General features: G+C 42.5%; 2 protein-coding genes across 2 annotated transcripts; one reads left to right on the forward strand and one right to left on the reverse strand.

Moving 5' to 3' along the window:
* atp5pd (ATP synthase peripheral stalk subunit d) lies at positions 1-10,910 on the reverse strand. Its single transcript, XM_020535703.2, has 6 exons — positions 10,781-10,910; positions 8,909-9,039; positions 7,484-7,580; positions 6,127-6,198; positions 5,953-6,015; positions 1-211 (listed from the first exon to the last, which is right to left on the reverse strand). Exons 2-6 carry the CDS (start codon positions 9,028-9,030, stop codon positions 80-82), a joined length of 486 nt encoding a protein of 161 aa, XP_020391292.1. The 5' UTR covers positions 9,031-9,039; positions 10,781-10,910; the 3' UTR covers positions 1-79.
* Positions 10,880-25,617, forward strand: LOC109937081 (BTB/POZ domain-containing protein KCTD2). The gene is made up of 6 exons (XM_020535698.2): positions 10,880-11,126; positions 12,007-12,115; positions 20,266-20,357; positions 22,012-22,107; positions 24,576-24,701; positions 24,999-25,617. Exons 1-6 carry the CDS (start codon positions 10,926-10,928, stop codon positions 25,026-25,028), a joined length of 654 nt encoding a protein of 217 aa, XP_020391287.2. The 5' UTR covers positions 10,880-10,925; the 3' UTR covers positions 25,029-25,617.
* The last annotated feature ends 1,362 nt before the right edge of the window (positions 25,618-26,979 follow it).

Raw genomic sequence — 26,979 nt, forward strand, 5'->3', positions numbered from 1 at the left:
TCAACACTGAACTTGAGCTTTATTTTACAAGAGATAGTTACAGCTGTAGAAAGCACAAACAGTGGGGAGCAGGGGACATTTACAGCTCACTGATGGGCTTGTGCGGCCAGAAGGGATACTTCTCCTTGTCCAGTTTAGTCTCAGGGAAAGCTTCATTCAGATCCTCAATGGTCATCTGGTCAAATGGAATCATGTTTTTGAATTTCGTCAACTGGAAAACAGCAAGTGAGAAAAGCAAGTGAGAAAAGCAAGTGAGAAAATTCACATGATCCAACACATTGATAACCAGAAAGTTTGCTATCTGGGAATCCACACCCATTTTCTCCCTCATTCCTCCCTCCAGATAAATTTCTTCATAGTGACCACCAAATAACCCACCTAACCTCCTCAGTGCTCATGAGCACTGCAGCCACATTGTGGCTACCTTCCGTTTTGTCCAGAGACATACAATGGTGAAAACAGGATCTAAAATTGAGGATTGAGTGTGCCGCTGATACTTAGACTATAATCCAATCAAACCTGGTTATGTTCTCCAGGAAGCTGGGGAAAGGAAAGAGAGCAGGGTAAGGGTGTCAATGGTACAGCCAGCATGTATTAATACCCAACAGAATGAAAGGAGCCAAAGTTTGACTCTGCAGAATTGTCACATTTTGTTACAACAAACAGGGGTAGGACCTATTCAATTAATGGTAGGCCCTTGGATTGTGTTGTACAACAGAAAGACCCGAGTTCAGGTACACAAGTTTGAAGTTTGCGTCACATGTAGCCAGGGTAGATTGCCTTCATAAGCCAGTTTTTTGTTTGAGTATAGGAGTTGGGAAGTCATGTTGTGGCTGTAGAGAACATTAGTGAGGCCTCTTCTGGAGTACTGTGACCAGTTCTGGTCGTCCAGTTATAGGAAGGATATTAAGCTGGAGGGGGTTCAAAAGAGATTAACCAGGATGTTGCCGCATATGGAAGATTTGAGTTATTCAAGAAAAGCTGGATAGCTTGGACTTCTTTGTCCACTGGAGGGTAGGAGGTCGAGAGGTGACTTTATAGAGGTTTATAAAATAATGAGGGGTATAGATAGGATTAACAATAGGTGTCTTTTCTCTAGGATGGAGGATTTTAAGATGAGGGAGCACACTTAAAATGAGGACAGACACTTAAAAAGACACGAGGGGCAAATTTTTCACACAGAGGGTGGATCACGTGTGGAATAAACTTCCTGAGGAAGTGTGGGATGTGGGTACAATTACAATGTTTAAAAGGCATTTGGATAAGTACATGAATAGAAAAGGTCTGGAGGGATATAGGCCAGCAGCAGGTAGGTGAGACCAGTTCAATTTGGAATTATGTCTGGCATGGATCGGTTGGACTGAAGGTCTGTCCTTTGCTGTATGACTATGTCATTGAGGTATACAGCATAGAAACAGACCCTTCAGTCCAACTCGTCCATGCTGACCAGATATCTTACATAAATCTAGTCCCATTTGCCAGCATTTGGCCCATATCCTTCTAAACCCTGAGACAACAAGGTGTAGAGCTGGATGAACACAGCAGGCCAAGCAGCATCAGAGGAGCAGGAAAGCTGACGTTTCGGGCCTAGACCCTCCTTCTAAACCCTTCCTCTTCATATACCTATCCAGATGCCTTTTAAATGTTATAATCGTACCAGTCTCCACCACTTTCACTGACAGCTCATTCCATACATGCACCACCTGCTGCGTGAAAGAGCTGCCCCTTAGGTTCCTTTCATCTTTCCCCTTTCATATTAAGCCTATCCTGTCTAGTTTTGGATTCCCCCACCTCAGAGAAAAGATCTTGCTTACTTACCCTATCCCTGCTCCTCATGATTTTATAAACCTCTAAGGACACCCCTCAGCCTCCTACGCTCCAGCCTATTCAGCCTCACCCTATAGCTCAAAGCCTCCAACCGTGGTAACATCCTCGTAAATCTTTTGTGAACCCTTTCAAGTTTCACAATATCGTTCCTATAGAAGGGAAATCTGAATTGGACAAAAGTGGCCGAACCAGCCACAACATGACCTCCCAACACTCAATGCACTGATCAATAAAGGCTACCATGCCAAATGCCGCCTTCACTGTCCTATCTACCTGCAACTCCACTTTCAAAGAACTATGAGCCTGCACTCCAAGGTCTCTTCATTCAGCAACACTCCGCAGGACTTTACCATTAAGTCCTGACCCGATTTGTCTTTCCAAAATGCAGCACCTCATGTTTATCTAAATTAAACTCCATCTGCCACTCCTTGGTCCATTGGCCTATCTGATCAAGATGCCGTCGTACTCGGAGGTAACTGGTGTAGTGGACAGCAAAGAAGATTACCTCCGAGTACGACAGGGTCTTGATCGGATGGGACAATGAGTGGCAGATGGAGTTTAATTTAGTTAAATACGTAGTGCTGCATTTTGGAAAGGCAAATCAGGGCAGGACTTATACACTTAATACAAGGTCCTGGGGAGTATTGCTAAACAGAGACCTTGGAGTGCAGTTTCATAGTTCCCTGAAAGTAGAGTTGCGGGTAGAAAGGATAGCAAAGGCGGCATTCGGTACGTTTGCCTTTATAGAAGTTGGGACGTCACACTGAAGATGTACAGGACATTGGTTCAGCCACTTTTGCAGTACGGCTTGCAATTCTAGTCTCCCTCCTATAGAAAAGATGTTGTGAAACTTGAAAGCATTCAGAAAAGATTTGAAGATGTTGCCAGGGTTGGAGGCTTTCAGCTATAGGGAGAGGCTGGGGCTATTTTCCCCGGATCGTCAGAGGCTGAAGGTTGACCTTATAGAGGTCTATAAAATCATGAAGGGCATGGATAGGGTAAGTAGGAAAGGTCTTTGCTCCAGGGTGGGGGAGTGCAAAATTAGAGGGTATAGGTTTAAGGTGAGAGGGGAAAGATTTATAAAAGGGACCTAAGGGGCAACTTTTTCATGCAGGGTTGGTGCTTGGAATGGCTGCCAGAGGAAGTGGTGAAGGCTGGTAGATTACAATATTTAATAGGCAGCTGGATGGGTACATGAATAGAAAGTGTTTAGAGGGATATGGACTAAATGCTGGCAAATGAGACTAGATTTATGTAGGATATCTAGTCAGCATGGACGAGTTGGACAGTAGGATCTGTTTCCGTGCTGTATATCTCTATGACTTTATGACAGAATCATACAGCACAGAACAGACCCATCGGTCCAACCAGTCCATGCCAAACATAATTCCAAACTAAACTGGTCTCACCTGCTCCTGCCCATATCCTTCCAGACCTTTCCTATTCATGTACTTATCCAAATGTCTTTTAAATGTTGTAATTGTGCCCACATCCACTTCCTCAGGAAGTTCATTCCACTCACAAACCAATCTCTGAGTAAAAAATTTGCCCCTTATGTCTATTTTACGTTTCTGTCCTCTCACCTTAAAAATGTGCCCCCTTGTCTTGAAATCCTCCATCCTAGAGAAAAGACACCTACCATTAACCATATCTACACCCCTCATGATTGCATAAATCTCTGTAAAGCCACCTCTCAAACTCCTGCGCTCCAGTGGGAAAAAAAGTCCAAGCCTATCCAGCTTTTCTTTATAACTCAAACCTTCCGTATGCGGCAACATCCTGGTTAATCTCTTCTGCACCCTCTCCAGCTTAATATCCTTCCTATAACCGGACAGCCAGAACTGGACACAGTACTCCAGAAGAGGCCTATCAATGTCCTGTACAACCTCAACATGACTTCCCAACTCCTATACTCAAAGGACTGAGCAATGAAGGCAAGCCACCCTGGCTATATGTGACACAAACTTCAAACTTGTGTACCCGAACTCGGGTCCTTCTGTTGTACAACACAACCCAAGGCCCTACCATTAATTGAACAGGTCCTACCCCTGTTTGTTGCATCAAAATGTGACATTTCTGCAGAGTCAAAGTTTGATTCCTTCCACTTTGTTGGGTATTAATACATGCTGGCTGTACCATTGACACCCTTACCCCACTGTCTTTCGCTCCCCCAGCCTCCTGGATAACAACTTGACTGGATTATAGTCTAGGCATTAGCAGCACACTTGACACCCATTTCAGATCCTGTTTTCACCATCGTATGTCTCAGAAGTAGAAATTTTCCTAAATAATCCAGTTCTACACAAGGCAAAATCAGACAGGAGTTCAATCCATCCAGTGACCCCAGGTGGAAAAATAATTTGCAACTGTTAAGTGAGGACATGGATCAGTCACTGCAGTAAAGCCCCCAAACCTCAGTAGCCCATGGGTATTCATGTAAGGATGGCCAAAGCCACAATGCGTCACAGCACTTATGGCTGAGGGACCTTACGAAAACTAGGTTGAGCACCCAAGGTAGACACAGTTTCATTTGGGTGAGATTGGCCGAGGTCTAACATGTTTGAAAGTAAGTAGGTGAACAGAAAAAGTCTGTTTATTACCAGAAATGACATAACTACAGCACTTTTAACAGCATGTAGCGAAATGCAAATGACTCTCAGTCACTTCACATGGTGGAATATTCAGACTTCATTTGTGTTTTCTTGGCTTACCTTCGATTACCGTCAAAACTGTGAACCAATGTATCCGCATCAAATCACCAAAGTGATCATAGTATGGAATGTACTAAGTGTGTAATACAGATTGAAGCTCACATTAACAACAGAAACATGAACACGCGAGATTATGCAAGTCAAGTGAAAGACTATGGTCATGCTTTGCAAACTATTTTCAATGTGACACCCTGTTTACTCTCCCAGCTTCAAGGGCAATTAGGGATGGGTAACAAAGGCCAGCTTTTCTAGTGATACCTATCCAAGGCCTGCATACATTAAAAAAAAAGCTCTTAAGAAAAAGAACCTGACCCTAGATGCAAGAAAAACAAAACCCTCTTAAGTCTGAGTTTTTCCAAGTACTTGTGTGATGATACTACGGCTTTAAGAGGCATATTTTGTCCTGGTATTTTTCATGGAGAGGTTGAGACAGAGGCACTAAGTGGTCTGCTCAAAGCCAATAAAGTAAACAGCTTGTGAGACCTTGAGTTATTTTTAAAGTCAGAAAAATAGAAGCAGCCTGAATGGTTGGGGTCAAGCTCCCATATAACCAGGATTTTAGTTTTAGCTTTCAGCAGCTGTTGAGGTTATGAAAGTTGCTACATCTCTCTCTCTCTATGCTGTAGCTAAAAGCTTGGGTTCTGTTCCTGCTGCTAGAATTGTATGTGCGACAATCAACGTTACTGGATTTGCCTTTGCCAAGGTTGTGCTTATGGAATGCTACTATATTGGAACAGTTAATGAGTAGTTTATTTTAAGTATACCAACAGAGTTTCAGTTATTTTTATTATGTCTGTATTTTAACTATAGTGTATGAATAAAGCGTGTTTTGCTTCAAGCCTGATGGCTTGACCAGTTGAACTGCATCTGGAACGCAATGCCGGGCATTTGCCATTAAAATAAGAAAATCTTCAGGTCTAGGCTATCTCCTTGACATGTTTTGAAGGGGTATGGTCTGGTCCATAACATTTGGAAAATACTTTTATGCACTCATGCAAATTTCAGGCAAACTCTCCATATTGTCCAGTGACACACTATAACCAATGCAGGGGGAGGTGGTGGCCATTGGACACTTGGACAGCAAAGTCTTAAGTAGACCAAACCAGAGATGGTGCACAGCCACAGCTGCTGTGGAGAACAGAATATATCAGAAACCATGGCTGGCTGGAACCTCTCGCCTTCTTCCCACCACCCATGGCCTTCCCCTGCAGTTGGAGTCGGAGCATGAGTCTAAAGCTGAGTGGGGGATTGGGGACAGGTTGCTTCATCAGTAACAGAGTTTCAGATGGCAGCAGATTATGTAGAGCATGGCTGTCTTGGGCCTGGCAGAGCTGGGAAACAAATTAAAGGGATTCTGTGATTCAAAAGTTGGAAATCTGTCAAATGGTGGTTATTTCTCCTCCCTGTCCATTACCTCTTTCTCATATTTGGAAATCCGATCCTTAGAAGCCTGGGCATAGGACTTAGCGCTCTTGTCCTGTTGAATAAAAAGAAACCATTAACTGAATATAGACCCAGTATTTGATCAGTTCATTTGTCTCCACAAGACAATCAGCCGGTGTCAACACGAGAAGGGTCTGCTACTCACAGCTTCTTGCTCCTGGGCATTGATCTTCTCCATCTGGGTGTCAATGGGTTCTGGAATCGTCACAGCATTATACTATTTTGGAGCATAAGAATAGAGGGATAGGTGAGAGAAATAATAAAGTTAAAATATAAATCTAAATACTTCCTGCAACCCACGACAGACCCCCTAACAGAATACCCGATTTACAATAGGAGGCGATGATGTTGTGGTAATATCACAGGAATAGTAATCCACCATTGGAATTTGAATTCAATGAATAACTTTTGTCTAGTCGTGACCATGAAACCATGGATAGCTGTTGCAATAATGCATCTGGCTTACCAACATCCTTCAGGGAAGGAAATACACCATCCTTATCTAGTCTGACCTAAGGTGACTCCAGGCCCACAATTATGATACATCCACCACCTGAGGTGGTCTAGCTCATTAATTGTGTCAAACCAGATTGTAGGCTAAGAAATGAGAATGGAGGGTTAACTGGCACGAACTTAGGTGCCAGAAATTAAAACAGCAAACTCAGCCCTGATGACCCCGCAAAATCCTCCGTTTTAACATCTGGAGGCTACTGCAAAATTGGGAAAGATATTGCACAGACTAGTCAAACAACAGCTTGAATCATAGAACCATGGCTTGAAGACAATGCTCCAAACACCTCCCCATCATCCACTAGCAAGACAGACTCATCAATGGTGGTGGCACAGTCGTATAGTTGAGAGGGAGTGGCCTTGAGAGTTCTGACTCTGGAGCCCATAAAGCCTCATGATATCAAGAAAAATATGGACAACAAAATCACTGATTATCACTGACTACCTCATAAGGCCAGCATTAAAGAATCAGTCCTCCTTCATGTTGAACACTAACTAGAAGAAGCACTGAGGGAGGACAGCACTGTTGTTCATGTCTAATTGTCCTGAAAGAGGTTGTGGTCCTGCTGCTCTTGGTATGCCCTCAAGTGACGCTGACCTGAACATTTTCTTTCCTATAGAGATGGAGATACAGACTCTCAACAAATCTCAGAGCAGACAGTGTTCAAGCACAAAAACAAATTATTGGGCCAGTCTTTTTCTCCAGCTCAGGAATAGATGACAATTTCTTCTCCCCTCACCCCCTCAACTTCTGATTCCCCTTAGTATCGCACAAATACCACTATCAAGCTTACTATCCATCCCCTTTTAAATCTCATTTTAATCCTTCCTAATCTGTATAAAATTACTCTACTTTAAGCAACTATCTAATTCGTTTTCAAAAGTTTTAAGTTGTTCAGGTTGAAAGAACACACACAAATGCCATTTTTTGGGTTTTCCTGCCTGTTCAAAGTCCCCCCCACACCAAAACACGTGTGGGGCTGTTCCATCACCTTCTTTTCAAACTCGTCCACCATACCAGCCTTCGTAATCAATTTCCGGTAATAGGCCCAGTCAATAGCTGGAGGCTTCTCAGGAAGCGAAGTCAACCTGTGGAGAAGTAGAAACAGTCAGCTGGCTATGACCTATAAATACATATATATTTTAAAAAGGCACGTTCACTGGGAGAAAATCCATTTCCTTTTTGAAAATTTTGTGCTCAACAGTATGGATCAGTCTAAAATCTGACCTCTATTTCTTTCCCCACGGATGCTGCCTGATCATACTAAGGTTTCAGTACTTTCTGTTGTTATATTGACAATCCTAGATTTTAGAATGGTCCCTCCACATTGTCGCTTTTTTTCCCATTTAAAAGCAGTGTCAGCATTTGGCCCAAATACAGCAGGAGCTCAAAAAATGTAAAATGCTTCCCCCATTTAGGATAAGGGGTAGGAGATTTAAAACTGAAATGAGGAGAAATTACTTCTCTCAGAAGACTGTACATCTGTGGAATTTACTACCCGAGCATGGGGGATGCTGGGACATTGAGTAAATTTAAGGAAGAGATAGACAGATTTTTTTTTATAAACAGTAATGGTTTGAAGGTTTATTGAGAGTGGACAGGAAAGTGCAGTTGAGGTTGAGATGAGATCAGCCATGATTGTATTAGATGGTGGAGCAAGCTCTAGGGACTGAATTGCCTACTCCTAGTTTTTCTATTCTTATGTACAGTCTCAATCACCTGTCCTGCAACCATTTAATGAGATGGTATCAAGGGAGCCTTAATGTGTATCTAAACCCTTGCTGTCCATGTCCTGGGAGTGTTTGATGCAGGCAGTACAGATGAAGTTTTAATTGTGGTTTAAAGACTAGAGGCAACTTCACTCTGTACCTAACACCGGACTGTCCCCAAACACTTCCAAAAAAGCGACAATGTGGAGGGAGCTTTACTGCCTGTCTAATCCTGTACTGTCAGTGTCTCAGGAGCAGTTAATAGGGATAAGATCAGAGGGAGCTTTATTCTGTTTTTCTAGCAAAACTAGAAATCAATAATTATTAATAGAATTCATAAGAAATTTCTTTCCCCAGTGTGCAGTGAGAACATGGAACTCACCACAATAGAGATCAGCTGAGATGCACATTATATATACATTTAAGGGAAAACTAGATAATCATCTGAGGGAGAAGGGAATAGAGGGTCATGTTGATAAAGCTAGATGAGGAAGGTTGGGAAGAGGTTCAGGTGTAGCAATAACAGCAATATGAACTGGCCGTACGGAATTGCTCGCTACCTGAAATAGAAAATATTTCATCTTTAACATTGTTTATGTTCATCAGACTGAGAAAGTATAAAGAGTCTTTGTTGGCAAATCAGATTTACAACAGATCACATTTCTGTTCCGACAAGTACTCAGGAACTGAGGTATGGAGACACTGACCTGCCAGCCAGAGCATCACTTCGGGTTTTCAATGCATTAAACATAGCTCTCTGGTTGGGTGGGACACATTCGCCGAATGCCAACCAGTCAACAGCTTTCATAGCAACTCGCCGACCCGACATTTTTGCAGTCTAGAAAAGCGGAGTGTCAGAGACTGAGATTAGGAGCACTATATTCTGCATTTTGTTCTATTACCCTGATGTACTTATCTAAGGTATGATTTGTCTCAATAGCACTCAAAAAATTTTAACTGTATCACAGAGGAATAAATCAGTCTGTTGAAAGATCCCCCACAATTATGTATGTCACAAGCACTGTAGCATAAGCTTGATTTACAGCTGCCTTTCAAGATGTTTGAAGCATCATCTTTTGCCTTCTTTCTCCCAAATACCTATCAACTTATGGATCTGCACTTAATGTCTCTCTAAAATCTGGAACAAAAATCTACCCTACAACTGTCGAATGACGTAAAAACCCCTGGTTCACAAATGTCCTTTAGGCAAAGAAATGTGCCATTCTTACCAAGTCTGGTCTACATGCGATTCCAGATTCACAGCAATGTAATTGACTCAACTGGCACCTGGGCAAGTAGAGATGGTCAATAAATGCTTGCCTAACCAGTGATACCGATACCCACAAATGAATTTTTTAAAAAAAGCTTACTAGGAATGAGACCAACAAGCACAATACAACTCTCAAACGTTTCAAAACCTGTGTTCAAATTTAAAGTGCGTCATCCTCAGTTCACCCTAACATCCTGACTTGAAACACTACATTTTACATGGCTAAGGAGAACTATACGGGAAATGTATTGTACAACTCTACAATTTACCCAATCACATCCTTTGTAAACTTCATTCCCTTCCCATTCCTTAAGTGCCCTCTTACCTGCTCCTCGCTTCTTGCCCTGCTGCCTACACCCACCCCACTGAAAATCATTGTCCTTCTTGAAAAAAAACCCTCTCTGAATATCAACATTTGGAAATAGAGTCAAAAGCATGGAAACAGACCTTTTGGTTCAATTCATCCAGGCTGACCAGGCCTCCCCAACTAAACTAGCCCCATTTGCCTGGGTTTGGCCCATATCCCTCTACATCTTTCATAGTCACATACCTGTCCAAACGCCTTTTAAATGTTGTAACTGTACTGCATCTACCACTTCCTCTGGCAGCTCATTCCATATGGTATCCCATACCACGCTCTGTGTGAAAAAGTTGTCCCTCAGGTCCCTTTTAAATCTTTCCCCTCTCACCTTAAAATTATGTCCTCTAGTTTTGAGCACCCCTACCCTAGGGAAAAGACCTTTGTTATTCAAATACCTATGCTCTTCAATAACTTTATAAACCTCTAAGGTCACCACCTCAGCCTCCTATACTCCAGGGAGAAAAGTCCCAGCCTCTCCTCACAACTCAAACCCTTCAGTCCCAATAATATCCTTGTAAATCTGTTCTGCATCCTTTCCAATTTAATAATATGCTTCCCATAGCAGGAATCTTTACACCTTTGAAAAATATTCTGCATTTCTAGTCTTATGATTAAAAGGAACTCCCTGACACTTCCCCACATTATATATACTCAATTAAACTATCTCTATATCTACGCAGACAGTCTATTGGCTCCTTGCAGTTTACAATCCTACTTAGCAATGTCTTGTCAGCAAACCTGGACATGTTACTCACCACCAGTTTGTTTAAATTATAATATAAATTATAAATAGTCGAGGCTCTTCAACCCTACTTTCACCTCTTGACCCACCCGAAAAGCTGACTCCCTCCAGTTGACTTCAACCTTTCCTCTCCTCCTTACTTTCTCTTTTCTCCCCGTCCCCCCTTTTCATCTTTATCTTTTTCCCACTCACGCACCCCTTCTCACCTGCCTCCAGAAGCAGCTCCACAGCGACTCCTCAATCTACCAAGGACAGCAAGATGGCGAAACGGAAACGGAACTGCGTCATGCTGACCCCTGGGTAGGGCCGGACGTGCGGGGTTAACCCGGCGCTTCCGGAAATGGCGGCCTGATGGCGGAGCTGCAGAACTCGGGGCCTCCGGGCGGTAACGGCGCCAGCGCTCCTGGGTCCGGGGACAAAACCGCCAACAAATGGGTTCGCCTGAACGTGGGAGGGACGTATTTTGTCAGCACCAAGCAAACCCTATGTAGGGATCCCAAATCCTTCCTGTGCCGCCTGTGTCAGGAGGACCCGGACCTAGACTCGGATAAGGTAATGGTTGTCTCCATGGTGACCTCCCCATTTCCCCCGCCCCATCCCATTGTCTCCATGGTGTTCGGTGTGTAACCTCCCCTGGCTAGGGGTCAGTTCACATGAGAGTCCCTCCATACAATGTGGAGTAAGGGCCAACTACCAACTTGACTGTCTGCATGGCTCTGCCCGCCAACCAAACACGGTGCCACCCTGTTTTTCTCTAGATCCAGCCCGTTCCCACCCCCAACTCCCCTCTCCCGGTCATCTCGTCAGCAGCAAACCGTTCTCCCGTTAACCACCTCTACCTGTGCTTGGACATGGGAAGAATTAGTAAGAATTGCCGATGCTGGAGTCAGAGATAACAGTGTGGAGCTGGAGGAACACAGCAGGCCAGGCAGCTTCAGAGGAGTAGGAAAGTTGACGTTTCGGGATGGGACCCTTCTTCAGGGTCCCATTTCTGAAGAAGGTTCCCGACTCGAAACGTCAACTTTCCTGCTCCTCTGATGCTGCCTGGCCTGCTGTGTTCCTCCAGCTCCACACTGTGTTATCTTGGACATAGGAACATTTCCTTAGCAGCGATTTCCTCAGGATAACCTACCACTCCTGATGGCAATATGCACTGACTCGCAGACGATATCTGCATTCTTGATCTTCATCAGATCTTGGTAAAAAGATCAGCAACAGGAGCCAAAGGTGCCGCAGTCTTCATCCTCACCAACTGTCCCCAATCCCAGCCAGGTTTTCACCAAACACCATCTTAATTGAAGTTATACAGTTTGTATGAAAGAAATATGAAACCAAAACTTTCTCACTACATTCAAAGTCTGATTTTGCATTGGGTCGGATCAATTCATGTTACAGTTTATGTTATGTTTTGCTTTTTCTTGATGTTTTACAGGATGAAACCGGAGCCTATCTGATAGACAGAGACCCAAGTTACTTTGGCCCAATCCTCAACTACCTGCGACATGGCAAACTGATCATTAACAAGGACTTGGCAGAGGAGGGTGAGCATTGAAACCTACTGAAATATGACTTACCACACTGACTGACATTAACATATTGTCAAGGGTGTTGGCTGGATATGGGTGTAATTCAGACATTTTTTTCCTCCAACTTAATATATTATTTATTAAACAAGTGTACAATTATGCTTGATAATAGTTCAAGATGGACATTAAAGAAAGTGCAATACAATCAAAGTCCTTTCTATACAGCATGTGGCAATCTGAATTGCTTCAATATATGTTCAATTATACTTGATGTTTATAATATACATTCCCTGACAAAGATACCATGCAAGGATTTCACACAGTTTTCATGGAAGGAGAACCTTAGACAGTTTCTTTTCCCCATTAACTCTTTCTGTGCCTGTCTCAAGCTTCAGTATATCCCTCAGTTCACAGTCTTGGACCTTGTAATGTGCCAGTCTGCAACATTTAGTTGTGGACCACTCTATCCATTGGAAGACCAACACGTTTCAGAAAACTAAAAAGCGTCAATCACTGAGTTGATGTCCTCCTGCAGAAGTTCATGTTTGTTTCTGAGCGCATCCTCGGGAACAGCCCAACATCACACAGGAAAAAGACAATGTTGTTGAGGAGAATACTGAGATACAGGGATTGAGGTTCATAAGGAGGAGGTGTTAGCAATTCTGGAAGGTGTGAAAATAGATAAGACCCCTGGGCCGGATGGGATTTATCCTAGGATTCTCTGGGAAGCTAGAGAGGAGATTGCAGAGCCTTTGGCTTTGATCTTTATGTTGTCATTGTCTACAGGAATAGTGACAGAAGACTGGAGACTAGCAAATGTTGTCCCCTTGTTCAAGAAGGGGAGTAGAGACAACCCTGGTAATTATAGACCAGTGAGCCTTACTTCGGTTGTGAGTAAAGTGTTGGAAAGGATTATAAGAGATAGGATTTATAATCATCTAGAAAGGAATAATTTGATTAGGGATAGTCAACACGGCTTTATGAAGGGTAGGTCGTGCCTCACAAACCTTATTGAGTTCTTTGAGAAGGTGACCAAACAGGTGGATGAGGGTAAAGCGGTTGATGTGGTGTATATGGATTTCAGTATAGCGTTTGATAAGGTTCCCCATGGTAGGCTATTGCAGAAAATACGGAGGCATGGGATTGAGGGTGATTTAGCGGTTTGGATCAGAAATTGGCTAGCTGTAAGAAGACAGAGGGTGGTGGTTGATGGGAAATGTTCATCCTGGAGTTCAGTTACTAGTGGTGTACCTCAAGGATGTGTTTTGGGGCCACTGCTGTTTGTCATTTTTATAAATGACCTGGATGAGGGCATAGAAGGATGGGTTAGTAAATTTGCGGAAGACACCAAAGTCGGTGGAGTTGTGGATAATGCGGAAGGATGTTGCAGGTTACAGAGGGACATAGATAAGCTGCAGAGCTGGGCTGAGAGGTGGCAAATGGAGTTTAATGCGGAAAAATGTGAGGTGATTCACTTTGGAAGGAGTAACAGGAATACAGAGTACTGGGCTAATGACAAGATTCTTGGTAGTGTGGATGAGCAGAGAGATCTCGGTGTCCATGTGCATAGATCCCTGAAAGTTGCCACCCAGGTTGATAGGGTTGTTAAGAAGGCGTACGGTGTGTTAGGTTTTATTTGTAGAGGGATTGAGTTTCGGAGCCATGAGGTCATGTTGCAGCTGTACAAAACTCTGGTGCGGCCGCACTTGGAGTATTGCGTACAGTTCTGGTCACCGCATTATAGGAAGGATGTGGAAGCATTGGAAAGGGTGCAGAGGAGATTTACCAGGATGTTGCCTGGTATGGAGGGAAGGTCTTATGAGGAAAGGCTGAGGGACTTGAGGCTGTTTTCGTTAGAGAGAAGAAGGTTAAGAGGTGACTTAATAGAGACATACAAGATGATCAAAGGATTAGATAGGGTGGACAGTGGGAGCCTTTTTCCTCGGATGGTGGTGGCTAGCATGAGGGGACATAGTTTTAACTTGAGGGGTGATAGATACAGGACAGATGTCAGAGGTAGGTTCTTTATTCAGAGAGTAGTAAGGGCGTGGAATGCGCTGCCTGCAAAAGTAGTAGACTCGCCAACTTTAAGGGCATTTAAATGGTCATTGGATAAACATATGGATGATAATGGAATAGTTTAGGTTAGATGGGCTTCAGATTGGTTTCACAGGTCGGCGCAACATCGAGGGCCGAAGGGCCTGTACTGCGCTGTAATGTTCTATGTTCTACGCTCTATAAGAGTGTGCAGTCCCCAGCCACAGTGTTTCTCAAGTTGGACCTTGACAATTGCATCTCTCTCTAGACCTTTTCTGCAAAGGAGCATCCAAAGGAGGTGAACAACAGTTTCTTCCGTGCCATTGCCTCTTGAGGGCATTGTGTAGAGAGAGTGAGACTCCAGGTGTACAGGAAGGACCTGGCAGGGAGAGAATTTCTCACCACAAGCCAAGTTATATCTTGGCACTTTTTTTAAAAACTTCAGGCAATGCTGCTTGGGGAACCATGTGACAGGAGTAGTCATCTCCTTTTCAGGCAGGGGTGTTATAGACATTCTTTGCAGACCATTACTCATAGATTTGTGGTCAAATATTTTTTTCTACATAAAACTTTCAAGAAGGAACAGTTACTTGTTGGAACTGCGAGGTGACAAGTCCCCAGGTGCAGATGGATTTCAACCTAAGGTCTTAAAAGAAGTAGTCAGTGAAATGGTTGGTGCATGGCTTTAATTTTTCCAAATCTTATTAGATTCAGAGAAGGTTTTATTAGATTAAAGAATAGGTAATGTAACTGCTTTATTCAAAAAGAGAGGGAGGCAGAAAACTGGAAACTATGGGCAAGTTAGCTTAATATTTGTCATAGGGAAACTGTTAGAAGCTTCTACCAAAGATGTTGTAACAGAGCACTTGGATAAGTGTCAATATGTTTTGTCAAAGGGAAATCTGTTCAGTTAATTTATTGGAGTTCTTTGAAGACGTGACTTATGCTGTAAATAAAGGGAAACCAGCAATTTTATTGTTTAGATTTCTAGAAGGCATTTGATAAGTTGCCACATCAAAGGTTGCTGTGGAGCAAAGAAGTTGATGGTGTAGGGATGACATATTGGCTAGGATAGAAGATTGGCTCACTAACAGGAAGCAGAGAGTAAGAATAAGTGGGTCTTTTATAGGCTGGCACGATGTCACATGTGGTTGCCTCAAAGATTGGTGCTAGGACCTCAACTCTTTATAATTTATAGAATGATTTGAATGAAGAGACTGAAGGTATGATTTTGCTGATGACACAAAAATAAGTAAAGTGAGTAGTGGAAAGCACATAAGGAGCCCACAAAGGGATGTAGATATGTTAGGTGACTGGGCAAAGATCTGGCGAATGGAAGTACAATGTGGGAAAGTGTGAAATTGTCCATTTTGGCATCAGAATTTAAAAAGCACTATTATCTAAGTGTGAAAAGTTGCAGAGCTCTGAGATGCATAGCGATCTGGGAAACCTAGTGCATGAATCACAGAAGGTAAGTCACAGAGGGATACGGCACAGAAGAGGCCCATTGAGTCTGCACCAACCAATCTACACTAGGCTCATAGTCTTGAATGTTGTGTCAAGTGCTCATCTGCACATTATTAAAGGTCGCAAAGTTTCTAGCCTCAACTACACTACCAAGTAGTGCGTTCCATATTCCCACCACCCGCTGGGTGAAATTACTTTTTATCAAATCTCCTCTAAAGCTTTTGCCTTTCACCTTAAAATTATGTCCTTTTGTTATTGATCCTTTAACTGAGGGGAACAGCTGCCTCCTATCCACCATGAAGAAGGAGCGAGGCTACGAAAGCTTGTATTTTCAAATAAACCTGTTGGGCTATAACCCAGTGCCATGGGACTTCTGACCTTGTCCACCCCAGTCCAACACCGGCACCTCCACATCATATCCACCCTGTCCATGCACCTCATAATCTCATTCAGGTCCTCCCTCAGCTTTCTATGCTTAAAGAAAACAACCTAAGCCTATCCTGTCTCTCTTTGTAGTTAAACTGCTCCATCCCAGGCAACATCCTGGTGAATCTCCCCTGCACCCCCTCCAGTGTAATCACGTCCTTCCTATGGTGTGGCAATCATAGTTCTGTGTAGTTCAGCTGTGGCCTAACTAGGGTATGCAGGTACAGCAAGTAATCAGGAAAGCTAATAGAATGTTATGGTTTATTATTAGGGAAATTGAATGCAAGACCAGGGAGGTTATGCTTCAGCTGTACAGGGCATTGGTGAGACAACATCTGGAGTACTATGTACAGTACTGGTTGCCATATTTATGGAAGGATGTTAATGCATGAGAAGCAATTCAGATAAGGTTTGCTAGACTAAACCTGAAATGAGCACACTGCCTTATCATGAAAGGCCAGGCCTTTGTCATCTGGGGTTTAGAAGAGTCAGAGGTGACTTGATTGAAACATATAAAGACTCTAAGTTAACTTGACCAGGTGGATGTTGAAAGGATGTTTCCTATTGTGGGTGAATCTAGAACAAGGAGTCATAGAATATTTAAAAATGAAGGAGTGCCCATTTATTACATTTTTTTCTGTCAGAGGGTTGAGTGTCTTTGGAACTGTCTTTCTCAAAAGGCAGTGCATGCAGAATCTTTCAATACTTTTAAGGCAGAATTAGATAGACTCTTGATTACCAGGGGGACGAAATATTATTGGGGATGTGCAGGAATGGAGAGTTGAGGTTAAAATAAAATGATCTTATATGATCTTATTGAATATGGCTTGAAAGGCCAAGTGGCCTACTCTTGTTCCTTATTCATATGTTCATTGTGCACAAAAAATTTCTACAAACAATATGTTAATGATCAGATAAATTTGTCTTGGTTATGGGATAAATATTAGTCAAGATTTGATCTTTTTACATCCACTCGAGAATGTAGATGGATCCTCAGAACGATGATGGAGTGTGTGCCTCAATCATGGCTTGAATCACTCAAGTGGAGTTTGAACCCCTAATCTTTAAAACAAAGGAGAGTGCAAGCACTCAGCTATAGTTGATGCATATCATGTTCCATCATCCCACATGCAGAAAAGGACCTGTTAATCTGGTGTAGGTGGAGGAATGAGTGTAGAGCATTTAAGACTGAGTTGACAGAAAAGATAGGTCACAATGATTAGTATTGTTATGCTGAATAAAATTGGTTGATTCGGTAGACCAGAAGTAGACAGTTGCTGATTCAGTGATGCTGACACTGGGTGCCTGAAATGAAAAATTATGCATCAACTAACGCTAATAACCTTGCATTGATAAATGCACAAAATACTGAACAAGGTGGGATCCAGAGCAGCAAGTTGATTTTGAGGTATGATTAATATGTGTCCAGTTCTCAAGGAGATTGGTTGTGTCATGGGATAGAATCTAGGAATTTGTTTACTGATTAGGTCAAGACTCTGTTGCATGAGTATCGTAGAAAAAGCAAGTGTTCTGGAAATGTTATTTTAAACACTATAGTAGCTGTTGCCATTTGTGTTACATATTTAGCTAAAATATGTGCACAATTTGAACAATTGTGTTAAAATTCTCTATTCCAACAGACAAGGCAAATGATCCAGATTGAGATGTCATTATTGCTTGAACGTTGAAAGTGGCAGTTGCACTGATGAAGTGTGGAGCTTGATTTGAGTTTTTGGATTTCTGAGTTTCTAATATTGTTAGGGCTGACGAAACTTTGCCTAAATTGCTGAAGAGGATGATATGGAATAGCTAAAATGTATCAACCGTGATGTACAGATAGAAGATTGCTGCAACAAACAAAGAGCCAAACGTTCCATCTGAGTGCAGAGGTGCATTTCAATATGTGAATGACTCACACTTTGGTTTGTTTTTCAGAGGATATATGATTTTCCTACGCAATCTCGACCCCACACCTTTTTTCTGTTTGCGAGTCACGAATACCTAGTGGGCAAAATACACTTTCCGCTGAGATTCTGTGTCCATTTTAAATTCTGTTCCATCCTTTGCGCGTTTTTGTTTGGTAGTGTGTGTTTTAGAAACTGAGCAAAACCCTTTCAGGTTAGAGAGCTTGTGAAGAAAGTTGAAGGCATGCTGAGAAATCTTAAACATTGTGAGACCTTCAAATGTCATTTACGGTACAGATGTATTTTAATACATTTATTGGGGGTCGGTTTAGCTCAATTTCTGCACTGACAGGTTATGACAATCCTACCTGCTCACCCCTTGCCTGAGATGTGGCGACCATCGGTTTAAACTTCACCAAAAGTCATTCTCCAATAAGAGAGCAGCCCTATGGTCTTCTGAGAGTATGGCAACTTTACCTATGTTTAATGCAGTGATTCATTAGTGAGATGTGTCCTGCAAAGGTAAGTTGACTCTCAGATTGACCAGCATATGTATTAAAACATGTTGTCTGCTATTGTCTATTTGTTCTCTGAATTAGACTGCCAAATCTGGTTTTAAAAAGCTTGGATCAGAAGGTATAAAAGATGATCAGCACCTACTCTCCTCCCACGCTCCTCCATTAATTGTCAGACACTTTCCTTCAAAATAGAAAGGGTGCCTGCTCTGTCAGAGGAGCTGCAAGCTTTTGTTAAGGCAATTATTCAATTATGAATGCTTGTCTGGGTTTCAACAGCTGTAGCTCAGGAAGTTGTCTTATTGATCTAAGAATAATTGAAACTTCTATGAGTCTATTAATTATAGATTAATAACTTCTATTTTCTTGTTCACATTCATTGCCAATGAAAGGATGACAACATTTTTCCCTTGTATCTTTAATGGTGAGCCTGAATTCAAGGATTTCTTAGATTGGTCAATGTTTAATGGTTGTCCAATGATTTTAAAATAATTCCTATTGTTGTTACATAGCTCTTGAGATCTGTACATTTTACACATTGGCAGAGTGACTATGGAAGATAGAGAATTCATAGGAAAATGCATGGGGTGAGAATGATGGGAATGTGGGCTAGCTTGAGGTTCAGGGGCCTTTCAAATTATGTTGGGAGCTGGGCTGCTGTGTTGAAGAATAGAGATGGGCCTTTTAACCAGCCTGAGCCAATACAATCACAAAATGTACTGTGAGTCCAACCCTTATGTGAAAAGGTGAACATTCCTTACGACACATTGGTTGAGTATATATTGTGCAAGCCACAAAAGTGTATAGGTCAAATTTTTCCCAAGCCCAATACCTGAATTAAAGAGCTGAGTCGCAGTTGATTACGAAGGCTGGTCAGTTTTCTTGCTGATAAGACAGTGAAAGGTGAAGGCTACACTTTGACCATAGCAGATGGATTTCATTCAGACACGGTGGCTCATTGGTTAGCACTGCTGTCTCATAGCGCGAGGGAGCCGGGCTCATTTCTGCCCTCTGGCAACTGCCTGTGTGGCGTTTGCGCATTCTCCCCGTGTCTGCATGGATCTCCTCCGGGTGCTCCGGTTTCCTCCCACAGTCCAAAGATGTGCAGGCTAGGTGGATTAGCTGTGGTAAATTGCCCATGGTGTCCAGGGGTGTGTAGGTTGGGTGGATTAGCCATGGGAAATGCTGGGTTACAGAGATAGAGAAAGGGGTTGCTTGGGCGGGATGCTGTTCAGGGGGTCGGTGTGGATTGATGGGCCGAATGGCCTACTTCCAGTCTGTAGAGATTGAATGAAAAACAAATTACAATTTATTGTACCCTCCTCCCATTCCTGAGCAAAACATGACCCTGGTTAAAACTGCACCAATGGGCCCTGCCCAATAATCTTGTGTTAAGTGTACATTTTGAATAGCCTGTAGCCATACAAAGCAGAGACTCCCAGGTTTCATTTGGATGCTGTATTAGTCCACCTCCAAATGGGTGGTGATGTTTCTACATTTTCCCTGTGCTTCCCTGTGTTACAGTGAAAAACATCACAGGTACTGAGTAAAATTGGACAAGGTGTGGGTTTGGCTGTAGGACATGGGATGGGTTAGATGTTGAGTATTTTATTTGAACAGGTACTTTTGTACTTGTACGGTACTGTGTTACCATTTAGTTGTTGAAATGTCTGAATGTTCATGGTGCAATTGAGATCATGCAAACTGTCTTGTTGGTCAAATTTTAAGCTTGAGGCAATGTTTGAACTAATGACACTATTTCTGATGGAGCCAGGCCCTGCTTGAGTGCTTTCTAATCTCTACTTTATTTTTCCAGGGGTGCTGGAGGAGGCAGAGTTTTATAACATTGCGTTACTTGTTCGGTTGGTCAAAGAACGCATTAGGGACCTGGAGAATAGGACCTCACAGGTGAGAACCTGCCCTAGGATTAACCAATTGGTCATTTATTTCACTGGAAACCAGATGACTCCAGCCAAGGCTCTCTGAAAACAGTCTATGTTTACACACAAAAACAGAGCGCGAATGTGGGGATCACCAGAGTGTGTAGCACACATTACAGGACCCTGGACATAGAGTGAAGTTGGGAATGGGAATTCTAAAAGTAATTTGTCTACTTTTTCTAATTGGCAGCCTCCTCAGGAATTTGACACAAAATGTGTAGTCAGCATGTTGGGTGATCTTTCAAAGACTGTTTTAGTTTCACCAATAAAAACACAGCCTCTCCAATGTATAATCCCTGACCAGATTCACCAGAAGCAGGCAACTCTAACCATAGCCCAGAGGAAAACGTAAGCTTGCCAACAAGTGGCAGATGGAGTTTAATTTCAGTAAGTGCAAGGTGTTGCATTTTGGTAAGCCAAAACACAGCAGGACTTACACAGTTAATGGTAGGGCCCTGGGGATTGTTGTCGAACAGAGAGACCTAAGGGTTCAGATGAATAGTTGCTTGAAAATGGAATAGAAAAGGTTTACAGGGATATGGGCCAAACACAGACAAATGGGACTAATTCAGTTTGGGAAACCAGGTCAGCGTGGATGAGTTGGACCAAAGAGTCTGTTTCCGTATTGTGTGACTCTATGACTCCATAACCAGAAAGATAGACTCTCCATCTCTCAGTTGGCATTAAAATTTCCTACATTGCCTTATATTTAAGTCACCAAGTCCCAAAGAACTGTAAGGCTATTCTCTCATAAGAGAGAGATGACTAGTGGTGAGTTTAACCTGATGGTTATTGTGCCTCAGGAGAGGTTGAAAAGGCGAGACCTTAATGGTTACCTCAGCCAGTATGGAAACGGTCTTGGCTAAAAATGGACACAGCTGAATGCTGTATGTGAGGTGAGAGTGACATTAAGATACGTTTGACCAAGTGTGACATCAAGGATCCTTAGCAAAATTGAGGTCAAGAGATCAGGGAAAAACACACCATTGACTTGGATCATACTTAAAAACAAGGGAAAATGATAATGATTGTTGGAGGCCAATCACTTTAGGAATTCCAATGTTCCATCTCTTACCCTCAGCAGATTTATCTCCCTTCCCTCCATATTATGTTCTGACATGGTTATTTACTAATGATGCTCCAGTGTTCAGTTTCATTTGGAACTTGTCAAATAACGAAGCAGTCCTTGCCTACGTGCAGCAAGACTTGGGCATCATTCAGACTTGTTGTGATTGGTAGTGGTGACAACAGTAACACTCTTGAATTTATACAGCACCATTAATATGAGAAAACTCCTCAAGATGCTTCACAGGAATGTTATCAAATAAAGTTTGACCTGGAGCCACGTAATTAGAATGGATGTCTGAAGATTTGGTCTCATGGATTGCGGTGGTTCAAGAAGGCAGCTCACCATCACTACCTCAAGGAGCAGCTAGGGATGGATAATAAATGCTGGCCCAGTCAGCAATCCCTTAAATGAATTAAAAAGAAATAGGAAAACATTAAGGATTGCCTTAGAGGGAAAGGAGGTGGTGGTTTGTCTCCTTTTGTCTTTGACTGCTTTATGAATTAATAAAGATTGCTTTGCTAGCATTTCTAATTGTGTGATATATGTTCCACAGGGTCCAGTTAAACATGTTTACCGTGTCCTGCAGTGTCAGGAGGAGGAGCTCACCCAGATGGTTTCAACAATGTCAGATGGCTGGAAGTTTGAGCAGGTACCACCTTAATTATCAGTTATTGTTAAATAGGATTTACAGTTTTGGCAAGGTTGAAATCATTAACAGACACTGCAACTGTAGTTGCAAGGGTATTTTGAAGGTAACCGAACTCATAATCAGAATTTGAATTAAAGCAGATATTAACTCTGAGGGTAGCTGTTAATGAGGTGTCAGGATTTTAAAGGAAACAGTTTGACCTAAACAGTAAAAAGTGGAAATAAGCACAAACGTTAAGTAGGACTAACAATAACCCAGTTTAATTTCAAAAGATAAGTAGAATGGAGTGGCACAAAGGGTGGGGAATATATGCAACAGAATGCCAGGTAGATGATGCAAGGTCGACAGTCAGCAAATTTCAGTGGAAATAAAGTCAATTTGTTTGGTCATGAGGGCAGTTGAGGGTTGTGTTAGGCAGAGTGTTGTCTGAGTTTGTTTGAAGCATCAGGGAGGACTGCCTCTGTTATCCTGTGTTTTTTAAAGTATAAAATTGTCCTTTATCCCTCTACATTCCAATCATAGCTAGGATAGGAGTTATGTCTCCTTGTAGACCTTTCGAAACAATATTTGTATAAACTTTTGAAGAATGTTCTGCACTCAGTTTACCACCATATGGAGAGGATAACTGTCACAATATAGCTCTGCAATGTAATATTAACTTACAGGTGTGCTGAGGAATTCTTCCAAGCTATTTTAAACAAAGAGGATCAGTTTAGTATAAAGCCCCATTGCCCATCCTAGTTCCCATGGAGCATTTGGGGCTGGGGTTTGGTGGGGTGGGGGGTGCAGTGGTGGTGGTACAACATTGCTCGTTTATATTTCTTAATCATTGGGTTGTGGGAGATGGTTGGTAACAACATTTAGCAGAGTTTCAGATCATAAGCAATTCTAAAGACAAAAATTGGTAATTTAAATAATGAGTAAGAGACTATTAAAAGTGCCAGGCGCAGGTCTAACTAATCAAACTTTTTTCCTGTGTTTTTAGTTTAAAAAAAACAGGTCTAGATAGAGACAGGCTAGGCTCCAAAATCCTGATCACCGGAGAAGTGGGTGGGGCTCAGGACTGAGCTAAGTTGGGTTTAACTAGCACTGACATGGTATTCACCTCAGGTGACGCAGATTCTGACCTGGCCTGAATAGAATTTGTAGGCATGTGAAGTCATATGAACATGCAAACTAGGATCAGGAGAAGGCCATTTGGCACCTCAAGCATCAGGTCAGAAGCAGGTTGCCTTTCTGCATTGGATTCCTCTCCCAGCTGGATTTTTGGGAAATTCTTTTTTGGGAGACTGAGGGGTTTGGTTGGTCAGTGTTCGACTCACTCAGTACCAAGATTCATACAAATCTCCCAATCCTGTGTGCACATTCGTGCTCTTTCCTCCTCTTTCCTGCGCCACTTCTTGCATGCACAGTGCTCACACACTTTCCCTGTCACACATGAACACGCATCTCATGCACACGTGCGCACACGCACTCTCCCTCATAGGCATATGCATTCCTGCTCCCTCCATAATATGGTCACCCATGTGAATACTGTCCCTCATACATGCACCCATGTACCCGCTCTCCCTCACATTCAAATCTGCAAACTACCCACCCAATCCCCACCAGCACTTAACTCTTCCTGTGCATGTGTGACTGTTGCTGGCAACCCTCCCAGTGTGCACCCGACATGGGCTCATTTGATGGAGGGTTGCACATGTGTACAGATTACACACGTGGTATGCATGGGGAGACTGCATGCATAGGTCTTTTCCTCGTTCACCCCGTACCAAACTTGCATACAAGCTTTCACTCGCATTTACCCATTCTGTCAGATGCACACACATACTTTCACCTTGTTTTACATGTGTGCACAGCCATCCGCAAGGCACAGACATGCACAAATTCCCTTTGTGTGCCCACACTGACATGCATGCAGGCCCTTTCTCATCAGTGCAGGTATACAAGTATGGGCCCTTGTGTACACAAGCATGCACAGGTATCTCCCTTGCATGTGCAGATGGGCATAAGCCTGAACAGGCCACCTGCGATGGCCCAAAAATCCACTCAGTTCAAGGGCAATTAGAGATATGCAACTAGTGCTAGCTTTACTGATGACTCCCCCATCCCATGACAAAATAAAGAATAAAAGAAAATCTCCCTCTCTGGTCAGAGAGTTAAGATTAACTTTTCATAGATCCTGCTGCATCTCCATGCCAATGATGGCCCAATCAGCTCTCTTCTCAAGTTTTGACTTGTCTCCTTTTAGCAATGTTTAAATTCTGTAAGAAATGTTTTTAAAAAAGAAACCAACAAAGGCAACTTGATTCTTTAACTCTCAAGGCAGATACATCTGGAAATCTCTCCAGAAGTTTGCAGTATCTGATTGCAGGAAAAAACTTCCGTGCAGCAGGAGGCATGTGTAATTATATACCTAGTGTACCAATAAATGTATTACACCTAATTTAAATTCCATGTTCTTTCAGCTCATTAGCATTGGATCCTCCTATAACTATGGCAATGAAGATCAGGCTGAATTCCTTTGTGTTGTCTCCAGGGAGCTAAATAACTCGACTAATGGAATTGTTATAGAGCCCAGTGAAAAAGCCAAGGTACTGCTCTGCCATCCATTCACCTCTAATTCTCTCTCACTCTCTCGCTGCCACAAGACATGCCGACCTCATGCTGGCAAGTTACGACAGTTTGAGATATTCTTTGCATTTTGTTGTTACTGGTTAGAGTGTGGAACATGCTAAAGTGGAGACGGTCGGACAGCTGGACAAAAGGGATGGGGGCTATTTTGACACGGTGGGGTTGAGATCTACCAACTTGGGTTTACTTGACCAAATTTTCCCACCCCTTTAAAACCTCTAATGAACTTATCTCCCGATATTATTTTCTGGAAACAGATTCTGCAAGAGCGAGGCTCAAGAATGTGACTTACTGAATCGGAATTGCTGTTTCAATTCTGAACCTTGAGGAGGAAGCCTCCACTAGTTGGGGGCATCAAACCTTTGCCACACTCAGACACCGGCCTCTTGATGCTTTTGGTTCACATGGGCCTCCTTGATCAGTGGGGTCATTTTACTGAAGAACTCAACCTCTCTGCCTTTCGCTTGAAGCCTGTGAGAGGCTTACAGCAGTACTCAAGAATTAATTGTAAAGCTGCCAAATCTCCCCATGTTTTGGTTTTTTTTTGTTGTTGCGTGATAAATATATATTCAACCAATGCATTTAATTGCCTTTAATGGACCTGTGATGTTGCTCATTCCTTGGCGACTAGGAAGCAGAGCCAGTGTATCATTGTATCTGCTTTGTGAGAATTCCTTTCTGTTCTTCCTATGGATCATTGTGTGCATGGATTTCACTCAGTGACTTTTGAGGGGAGGTGAATGATGCAGTTTAGTAATTATTGAGTAAACAATTCTGTGAAATTCCACAATTCTTGTTAATCTTTTTTCCTCTTTCATCACTGTACTTCTATGAGATGATGATGGGATTATTAAACCACACAGTATTGTCATTGAAGTGTGCTGCATTTATAGAATTTTTAAATTCTGACGATTTGAAATATTCAAACCACCTAGCAACAATTTTAGATCATATCCTTCAAAATGTAGGTTTTATTGAAGTTAACATTGGTATAGTACTGGTAGGAACAGGTTTATTTATGTGTAACACCTATACACAGTGAGGACAGATCTGTCAATGTACAACACTGGAGTACTGTACTGGTTGGGTCAGGTCTGTCAATATGACATACGGTACTGATGGGTTCAGGTCTGCCACTAAACAGGTACAGTACAGTTTTCTCATTGTATAACTTGGAGCTAGTACTGTTAAGTACGGGTATATCACTGGATAATACCAAGGCACAGAAGGGGTGGGGACAGTTCTCACTATATGGCAAGGGTACAGTACTCGGTGATACAGGTCTGTCTATCACAGTTGGGTTCAGGTCTATCACTGGACAACACGGAAATTCTGTACAGGTGGGCATGGGTCACTCTCACCGGATAATGGGTAAATAACTGATGGGTATAGATATCATTATATAACCCACATACAGTACTACTGGGCAAAGCTCTTTCTCTCTATAGTGTGTACTATCTGTAAGATGCACTGCAGCAACTGGTCAAGCTTCCTCCCACAGGCACCTTCCAAACACGTCTTCCACCACTTTTAAGGACAAGAGCAGCGGATGCATGGGAGCTCTTCTCAAAGCCACACACCGTCCTAACTTGGAACTATATTACGTTCATTCACTGTTTCTAGTTGAAACACCCATTCCTGATAGCATTGTGGGTGTACCTGCACCAAATGGACTGCAGCAGTTCAAGAAATCAGGTCTTCACACCACCTTCAGGGCAATTCGGGATAAGCAATAAATGCTGGCCTTACAGCACGTCACTGACTGTAGTCAGGGCTTTGGGAAGTTCTGTGTTCTAAAGTTGTTCTGATTTGTTTTTAAATGGAGTATTAAGTGCCTCACTATTATTTGATGCCTTGAAAACACCAAGGTAAGATTCATCCCATACCTATGTCTGTAAGCTATGATGTGGTCCAAACAGTATGTAGCAAAATGGCACTCATTCAAGTCAGATGTTTTTGTTCTTTCTTCCTGTTATTTCTGAATTTGCTGGGCAGTTTCCTACCTCTGCCAGTCTGAGCACTGTGCATAAATAAAAATTCCACTCAGCACTGAAGTTACCTTATTTCCCCTGGTGGGTCCTTGGTAATATCAAGAATTTTTCTTTGCCCTTTAACCTTGATGCATGGTGCTGAGCCCAGCTACATCACCCATCTTTCCTAGTACTACTCATTGCTAACTAAAAGTGCTGAAACCAGAACCGTTTTGGTATGTGTCTCAGCTATTGACAGTGGTGCTGC

The sequence above is a fragment of the Rhincodon typus genome, chromosome 23 (assembly GCF_021869965.1).
Source record: "Rhincodon typus isolate 14 chromosome 23, sRhiTyp1.1, whole genome shotgun sequence".
NCBI classification, from domain to species: domain Eukaryota; kingdom Metazoa; phylum Chordata; class Chondrichthyes; order Orectolobiformes; family Rhincodontidae; genus Rhincodon; species Rhincodon typus.